At 40.9% G+C, this 9,861-nt stretch overlaps 1 protein-coding gene across 1 annotated transcript; it reads left to right on the forward strand.

The window, feature by feature from the left end:
* The first annotated feature begins 17 nt into the window (after window positions 1-17).
* On the forward strand, window positions 18-2,273 carry LOC102205856 (uncharacterized). The gene is made up of 2 exons (XM_005747751.2): window positions 18-828; window positions 1,918-2,273. The coding sequence occupies exons 1-2, from the start codon at window positions 115-117 to the stop codon at window positions 2,071-2,073; spliced, it is 870 nt and encodes a 289-aa protein (XP_005747808.1). The 5' UTR covers window positions 18-114; the 3' UTR covers window positions 2,074-2,273.
* The last annotated feature ends 7,588 nt before the right edge of the window (window positions 2,274-9,861 follow it).

The raw sequence follows: 9,861 nt of genomic DNA on the forward strand, positions 1-9,861 counted from the left end.
TCACGCTCTTCACGCTCTTCACGTCGTTCATCCACCAGTCAAGCTGCAGCCCGAGCCAGAGCAGAAGCAGAAGCCGCCCGCACCAGAGCACAGTACGCGAAACGCCAGATTGACATGGAGGTTGAGAAGGCACGCATCGAGGCAACACTAAACGCTCTAAAGAAGGAGGGTGAGGCTGAAGCAGCGCTCGCCGCAGCTCATGTTCTGGAAGCGGCAGCCGATGAGGAGCATGACGCCGTTGACCTCACAGAACAAGGAGTCTCCTCTAAGACACCTCCTTCCATCAGACGTGCTCAAGATTATGTGAACGCTCACTTCGCTAATCGCAGCTTGGTAGTTAATGAAGACGGAAAGCCTGATACAGGACAACTGGTTGGTAATAACAACGATCAGCATCTACGACAGAGTCAACCACCAGTTGCCTCCTCTCCAGGTGAACATCTCACTGATTTTGTAGATCAGGAGCAACCAAAGTCCCCTCCTATAAACAGAAAAACTGACATTTCAATCCAGCCTAAACCTTCATTGCCTCCAAAGACTGAACTCTCAGATTTCACAGCCTATCTAGCACGCCGTGATCTGCTGACAGCGGGATTCAAGGTTTTCGACAACCGTCCTGAGTCTTACTTGTCCTGGAAGTCCATTTTCCGCAACGCCATAGAAGGCCTCAACCTCAAGTTCAGCGAAGAGCTTGACCTTCTCAACAAGTGGCTCAGCGGGGAGTCACTACAACATGCGCTGAGGATCAGGGCGGTCCATGTGAACAACCCACACGCAGGTCTTCAACGTTTGTGGCAACGTCTGGACAAAAGTTTTGGTTCTCCAGAGGTAGTTGAAGCGTCACTTTTCCAACGCTTACAGTCTTTTCCAAAAATATCTAATAAGGACACTAACTTATTGCAGGATCTTGCAGATCTCCTGTTGGAGTTAGAGTATGCACAAAGTGAAAATTATCTACCTGGCCTTAGCTTTCTGGACACCCCAAGGGGGATAAACCCGATAGTGGAAAAGCTCCCCTACGGACTCCAGGAGTCCTGGGTGAAACAGGGGACAAAATACAAAAAAGGACAACGGTGCAGTTTACCCACCTTTCTCATATTTTGTTCAGTTTATAAATGAATATGCAGAAATGAAAACAGATCCTAGCTTTATGTTACAAAGTTCAAACATAGTAGCTCCAAAACCTGATAAGCCATTGTTGAAACCAACTAAATACAGAGGTGCGGTTGCAGTGAACAGAACAGATATTAGTCAAACAAATGTCACAGCTCGAACGTCAGTTCTCAACCCAGACAGACAATGTCCTATTCACCACAAGCCCCATTCACTTGCCAAATGCAGGGATTTTAGGTCAAAAAAAACTAGATGAAAGGAAAAGCATCCTCAAAGAACATGCTATTTGTTATAAGTGTTGTTCTTCCACAGGTCACCGAGCTAACGATTGCAAAGCCATTATCCAATGCTCGGAATGTAACAGTGACGCTCACGTGTCTGCCATGCGTGCTGGCCCACCTCTGTGGGCAACCAAGGACTCTAACCTCCTGCCTCAAAGCCACGGCGGGAAGTCTGATCCTTCAAGCCCTGTAACCACAACTGCTTGCACAGAGGTGTGTGGCCCACGTCTAAAAGGCAAATCCTGCTCTAAGATTTGTTTAGTCGACGTGTATCCCCGCACAAATCCTGAAGAGAAAAAGAGGATGTACGCCATGTTGGATGATCAAAGCAACTCATCCTTAGCCAGGTCTGCTTTCTTCAACATGTTTAATGTGAAAGGCACTATGCTCCCATACACCATGAAAACATGTGCAGGTTTGTCAGAGGCTGGAGGACGCAGAGCAACTAATTTCGTTATTCAGGATGTAAATGGGGAAGTGTCCATGGTGCTGCCCACACTGACAGAATGTGATCACATTCCAGATAATAGAGATGAGATACCCACCAAGGAGGCTGTGTCGGCTCACCCTCATCTACACGCACTCGCTTCACAGATCCCTCCTCTGGACCCAGCCGCGGACATTCTCCTCCTCTTGGGCCTGGACATCATCCAAGCTCACAAGGTTCGCAGTCAGATAAATGGTCCAAACAGTGCACCTTATGCCCAACGCCTCGATCTGGGATGGGTGGTTGTAGGCGATGTCTGCCTCTCAGGTGCCCACAAACCCACAGTAAACTCTTTCAAGACAGACATTCTGAATAACGGGTGCCCTATCTCCCTTAGCCCCTGTGCAAGAAAAATCTATATAAAAGACAAATACACAGAAAGCTGTCCTAAATTCGAGAAGACACAAGCAGAAGTAGGCAGACACATTTTCCAGCAAACAGCAGATGATGACAAAACGGCTCTTTCAGTAGAAGATGCATTATTCCTGGAAATTATGCACAGAGACTTTACTAAAGATGAGGTGAACAATTGGGTAGCTCCACTCCCATTTCGCTCCCCCAGACAGCGTTTACCCAACAATAGGGACCAAGCCCTTAGTCGCTTAATGACGCTCCGCAAAACACTGAAAAACAAACCTGAAATGAAAGAACATTACATTGAGTTTTTAGACAAAACGTTCAGTAAGGGCCACGCTGAACCAGCTCCAGCTTTAGCTCCAGAACAAGAATGCTGGTATCTCCCTAGTTTTGGCATTTATCACCCTCAGAAGCCAGGAAAAATTAGGGTGGTTTTTGATTCAAGTGCACAATGTTTCTCTCAATGATGTGCTACTAAAAGGGCCAGATCTCAATAATACTCTTGTGGGAGTTCTGATGCGTTTCAGGTCCGACCCATACGCTGTCATGGCCGACGTGGAGCAAATGTTTTACAATTTTGTTGTCAGAGAAGACCACCGCAACTACCTTCGCTTCTTGTGGTTCAAAAACCATGATCTGGATGGAGAAGTACAGGAATTCAGGATGAGAGTCCACGTGTTCGGGAACTGCCCCTCCCCATCAGTGGCCATTTATGGACTGAAACGAACAGCGATGGAGGGAGAAAAAGAACACGGCAATGATGTAAGAGAGTTCATTGAACGCCACTATCCATTATGTGGATGATGGACTAAAATCATTTCGATCATGGTGCTGTTTTTTTTTTTCTACCAGCAGTTTTTTTCTCTTGTGCACTTGAACCATTTTTAAATAAATATACTGAGACAGTTTTTGCTGCAAATTGTGTAAGGTTCCAGCTTAACTCGAATCAAAGCCACAAGTGTCAGAGACTGGTGCTGTTATTGGGAGTTCAGCTCGGTGCATCAGCAGCCTTACCGTACACCACACGACGTTTGATCACAGTTTCGACAAAAGCAAGTATAGATTGTCGGGTGTGCAGTAAGTAGGAGTGGGAAAATGTAGCACTGTAAAATGTTCACATGATTAGGCATTGTAGTTAAGAATTGTTGTCTTCCCCAAAGAGCTGAAAAGACATTGTGTCTGCATTAATTTTTTAAATGTAGAAAGTTAGGGAGCCTTCAGTAGGAAGATACAAAAAGCTGTTTTTTACAGCAACATATAATTCTCCATTTATAGTATTTTCCATTTACCTGCTTCCACAGAGTCATTTACTTGGACACAGTCAGTACTTGTTTCAGCAAAATTGCCACCAGTCTGGAGTCAAGTCGATGCTTTTGTGCCTATCGTCTCTCTTTCTCCTCTCTGTCTCTGTTCTTTAAAAGTATTACTTTCAAACAGCAAACTGTATTTTTGCATTTTTTAAATTCAGGCTCACAGCTTCCATTGACATCCCCAAGTACTATTAAAGATTTAAATAAGCCTGTAGCCAAAAAAGTACTTTTCAGGGTAAAAGACAAGGCTTTCTGCGACAGTTAGTCCGGTTTGAAAAATTCCAAAATAACAACGTACTGTGGGATATAAAAAAGAACATTAAGTTTTAAAAAAAGCAAAAACTGAATCTGAGTTCAATGTTGCTACTGTCCACAACAAGGTTGTCTTATTTTGAAGTGCTGCAGTGCTATAGGGTTCTTGCTAAGCCAGCAAACATGGCAGAAACTCTAACGTCATCTCCAGGGTCATTCGACGTTCAGTCAGCTCTTTCTTAAAAATTGAGAAATATACATCAGATTATTGCAGTGAAAGAATTAAATTATAATTAAATTGTTATTTTATTTATTTTAGTGCATTTGCTTATCCACTAAAATAAATGCAATTAAATAAACTTCAAATTGGTGTCCACAACAACTTTTATTCTTTGACAACTTTTATTTTGAAACAACTTTTCAAATAGGACTAGATGTAGACAAAAAAATCACAGGAAATTCTGCTATATTTGCCCTAAAATGAATGTCACACCTTTTACATAGATAAAAAATTATATTATAAGCACAGCAGCAATGAAGCACAGTACTAAAAGACAAAGTATAGTTGATTTTAAATTCTACAGCTTAGACTAAGTTGAAAAGAAGATAAGCCTGTGAGTCAACCACAGCTCCGACAGAAGAGAATGGGGCACCTCGTACGACCGGCAGATAAAAGATGTGCTGCGGACAGACAGACAGACAGAAAGAAACGTGTCTATTAAAAACATCCATCATTGTCTAAAGATCTCCTTCATGGTTTGATCTCTCATAGTTTATTCAAAGATGGATTATTACAGGCACTGAAGGTGGGCTTACACTGAATAAATGTGATTAAACGATTTATATCTCTTGCTCTAACTTAGTTCTTGCAGCTCCGTCACCACATCTCTTCTCTTTAATGAGAACAATGTTTTTATAATGATTTTTAAATTACACTTTGGGATAATCAGCAGAATTATTGTCATAAATAAGCAAGATTTCAAAATCACAAAATAGCAGGTACTGTACGTTGTAGACATTTATTTTCTAAAATGTCCAATTTGTATTTCTTTTCTCCTTTTTTCTCTCCTAAAACTAATTGTGCCTTCATCTCCAACACAAAGCAATTAAATGAGGAAGAGGCTGAGGTTGGGAGATAATGGAAATTTATTCCACGCAGTAAATTGAGAATTACAAGTATATGCACTGTGCGAGAACGTGATGAAATAAAAATGGACATCTGCATTTTGGAAGTGAGTGCACAGTCACTTGAAGGACTGGATCTTACGCTCTAGTGATATACTGCTACTGTCAAGCCAACCCTCTGTTTTAACCTGTTTGAACAGCAGAAGACGCAGATCCAGCTCTTCTCCGCAAAAGCACCGTGTTTTCAGTTTACTCTTTTCAAACCTAGAAGAAAGTATGAAAAGACAAAAGGAAATGCAGCTCAAACATTACTAATCCATCAGATGCAGCATATATCCTTAAGCAACACACTCAAATACTGCACAAGCACAAGTACATCTGTTTAATGTAAACCCGCAAAGAATGCACACGCATGTACACACATTGGGCAATACATCACTATGCAAACAAAACAAGGATGTCCAGCCATGCATGTGCATTTAAATGAAGTGGCTCTCAGGCATGCACACAAACATACAGATCACTTAATATAAACTCTGCAACACGCACATAAACACAAGCTCGCAATAATACACAGTTAAGTACATAGACACACATCAGCTCATTTCTCTGGGAAATAAGATTGTGGAAGGTGTCACAGATGTCAGCAGTGACTGTCACGCCCCAGGGGATTCTGGGAAACGAGAGCGATAAATGAAAAAAAAAAAATTGGGGGAGTCTGACTTTTGCAGGGGAGAGGGAGATGTGAGTACAAGCCAAGGAGATGAAGGCGAAGGAGGAACAATCAATTCTCTGACACCTCTAAATGTGCACTTGATGATGCATACCTAAACAGGCCTGAAACGGTCCACAGGGAGAGTGAAAGGGAGTGAAAGAGGTGAAGGAGGAAAAGGTGGGTATAGAGAAAGTGAGAGACTAGATTAATGAAGAGAAATTGGGAAGGAAGGAGATAAAGGAAGAACTAAGTTGGAGAGATTGTTACATACGTCCATTTGAGCCTTAAATGGCACTTGGTCCTCAAAGGACTCGGATCTAAGTGAAGCGGTCAGCCTTGTAGGTTGTTCCTGGGTCTGTAGAGAATGAAGAGGGGGAGAGGAGTTGCATGAAGATGAGAGGGAGGTGAAGGAGCGGCCACAGATTGGCCGTGGGACTCGCAAGTGCTCTCACCCTAACCACAGTCCATTTACCGCAAACCCTCAAAAAGCTTTTGGTTAATCTGCATAAAGACTGAGATAAGAAACCTCACGATTATCTTCAGGGCATTTTCTACACTTTAGAAAGAGAAAGGCAATGTAATGATAATAAGTCACCTGAGTTAATTAGAAACATGCATGCAAAATCTGGCCGACTAAGGAAGAATTAATGTGCAATAGTCTTTAAAATGAGATGAGTGAACCTTTGTGTAACAAGTAAAACCTCTGTTGAGTGGATGATGGCTGTAATAATGTACTTTTTTAAGTACTCAATGGAATGTGTACCTGCCCTGTGACCTTGGGGTATGAACATGAGACCTAACAGAGTGTCCAGCCAAAAGGAAACCACATCACCAGTGGTTTCCTTTGGGTTGAACATTTTTTGAGTGTCCTGATTCTTGATTAGGAAATTTGTTGGGTGACGTCTTGGACTCTGTTTTGTTCATCGGGGTCAACCATGAGCAGAGTCTACAGTGTTTAGATCAGAATCAGCATGGCAAAGACTTCATTCCGGCCCACTGGATGGCTTTGGAAAACATGACAGAGAGCATCAATTTTGGAATTTTAACAGTATTTTTAAAGGTTTTAGTTTTTCCTGCCCATAAAAACCTCCCTCATGGTCATTCACAACACACCAATGTAATTCAGTTATACATTTTTGTGATTTTGAACAATACTTTTTCCAACCAAAGTTCAGAGGCAGATTTCTTTCATTTACTAGAGCAGCATTTCTTTACCATGTAGAAAAACGTAATGTGGAAATTGCTCTTCTTTGTCTTATATTAAGATAACTCATTAAATGCATAGTGAAACTTTTTACACTGATGGAAATTAAAGTTTCAACGCTCTGGCCCACTTCATGCCATAACATAAAGTGGGCTGTATGTTGCCTGTGATATAAAATGAGTTTGGCATCCCTGGTGTAGGTGACACATATAGCATACAAAGTAACAAGCAAAACAAATTGTGCTGTTAAAAGATAACCAATGTTATTCTCCTCATGTGGTTTATTAGTAAAACTGTACTTGTTGCTAAGCTGTTTAAGGCAGGACTGCACTATAATACGATCAACTCATAGTTCTGCGTATTTTAAGAATACATAAAATCATAAAGAAACCCGGGTGGAAAAGACTCACACTAGAATATGTGGAATGACCTGAAAATGACACTGGTGGGGCCATGTTTAATAGCCTGGAGGAGCTAAGAAAGAAAATGTCTTTCCTGCTTCAGAAAATGTGGATTGAGAAAACAGAAAGCCTTCAAAGCTTCCTTCTCTTTGTCCTTTCTATTGTTATTGTACAGTCAACTAGAGGCCACACCGACTTTCATACCGGCAGTAAATGCCTAACCAAGATCTATGAGATCATCAGCCTGTTTGAGGTTTATGATGGTCTCATTTAGGGCTGTTTGATATAACGATATATATCGGATGACGATATAAAAACGTCTATCGTTTCATTTTACGCTATCGTTTGTTTCGTGGTGTCGCAAAATAAACTGTTTACGGCAATATTTTTTCATCGTTTTGATGGTCACTGTAGTGGCTATATTAATTTCTTAAAGTTCTGTCTTTTTCTTATGTTTAGTATGACCTCACTATGGACAGACAAGCAACTGTTTTTACTTGTTGTCGTTAGCAACCACGACGGTAAAACAATGGCATGGCTCCGCCGTCCGCTTGTTTGTTTTGGATATTAACCTTTCACAATAAAGCTCAAGATCCTTTTCAAAATAAACTAAATCCCGTGAAAGAGTATGCAAAAAGAGGCGTTAGGTGCCAAAAAATAAACCTTAGCCTCAAACATTAGAACAGGCTTTTCCCCGCAGCACGCCGTGTAATAAATATTCACAAAGAAAACGGCGGCCGTTACAACTTATGTCTAAAAATGTATCGTTTAATGTATCGGTTAAAAGTCATAACTCCAGGTACGCAGCGCCTAGCTGAAAACACTTCACGCAAGTCGAGCTGCCTGAGATTCACAGAATTTACAGAAAAGTTTAAATTTTTGTGATTTAAACGTCATCGGGATGATAGATGTCTTATATCGGGATTTGGTCATATCGCACAGCCCTAGTCTCATTGTCAAATAGGAGTGATAGGACATGGTCTGGATAAAGTAAGGGTGTATGCTGCACAAATAACTGATAGTACCTCTTTTCTTTTACAAACATGGTGAATAGCAGCATTATATTACAATCAAAGCACCACTAATAATGTTCACATGCCAGCAATAATCCTGCATTAGGAGGTAAAAAGAAAAACTGGATGTGGACATCTAAAACAAAAGCCTAAACGACTTCTGAATCTGGATGAGATGATGGTGTCTTTACTCTCTTTGCTGTCCAGATGCCTCCACAGGAATGCGAGATAAGAAGGAGGGTGTGAGCCAAGGCTTTGTTCAGGACAAATCCAAATAATCGAGCTCTGGCAGCATAGGGAAGGAAGATAGGGAGCTTGAAAGGGAGCTTGGCCTTGCTTGTTGACACTGTGAGCCACTGCAGGGTCACAAAACTTTAAGTTTAGTGTCTGAGACATGCACTTTTATGTCAATGTGTTTACAGTTTTATATGTTGTTCTTATGTCTGACTTGTAACATTTCTTTGATACTTCCTACATGGTAGAAGCTTTAATTAGAGAATGTGAACTATGAAGCTAATTACTGTTGCATCATGCTACTGTCAGCACTGCATTTTTTTGTATGGTTAGGCACATTGTGTGTCAGGGTTAATGACCCTTGAAGCTCTTCAAATTGGACGAGACTTGTCCTTTGATCCTTTTAGGGTCAGGTGTCCTGTGATTGAGAATAATATTGTGAATATTATGTCAGGAGAGGGTTTCATTCATCTTTAGAGAAAGTAAGTACACTCCTTCATACCTTCAAACCTCTAACATTAGAATCAAGGGTCAGATTAGATGACAGTGATTAGAAACTTCTTAGGGAGTGTCTTAATCCTTCTGAGAACTAGGATTTGGTGTTCTCTTTGCCATCAAAGTGAGTAGCGTCACCAGACCGAGACTTAAAGAACTCTAAAGGCTTTCAAAAGAAAAGATTGTGGATGACTTTGAGTCTGGCAAAGGATGTAAGAAATCAAATAATTTGATGCAATTCATTCTCTAGATAAAATAATCCCACTGGTAGCCAATGAACATATTGAATGTTCCAGATAAAGTTGTTTGGTCAAAGTAACATTAGACACTGGTGCAGGTAAAAAGCATTATTCAGGTTGTCAGGAATGAAACTCAGTACTAAATGCAAAGTACGATTGAACATTATGATTTCGATTTCAATTGAAATGTTGCATTTGGATTTCAAATGGAGAGTGCATGCAAAAAAAGACCCTCAAATATTTTTCAGCTGAAGAAATTTCAGAGTATTCCAAAATTGCAGCTGCTGTCAGAGACTGCTAAGCAACGATACAAGATGTGCAAAGGAAGTTATTTTTATTGATGACAGTATTAGCTTTAGGAGAAATGGGTGTATTTATATTTTCCACAGTTGAATATTGTATCAGTTGATATTTTTGTTGACTAAATGTTTTAAAAGTTTCCTTGAGCATCAAGCACACCCTGTCTGTATCTGTAGGCACCTTTTCAAAGAGGATTAAATATTTGCTTCTCCTAATCAAGGCAGAGCTGCTGGTTGATCCTACAGGGATGAAAACCTGGATGGGGCAACAAAAAGAAACTATCTCAATCAAACTTAATTGTCAGGGTCCTGGGACTGGGCGACCCAGGATCCCTG

The sequence above is a fragment of the Pundamilia nyererei genome, unplaced genomic scaffold, assembly GCF_000239375.1.
Source record: "Pundamilia nyererei isolate P.nyererei 1_Seehausen unplaced genomic scaffold, PunNye1.0 scaffold00203, whole genome shotgun sequence".
Lineage (NCBI taxonomy): Eukaryota > Metazoa > Chordata > Actinopteri > Cichliformes > Cichlidae > Pundamilia > Pundamilia nyererei.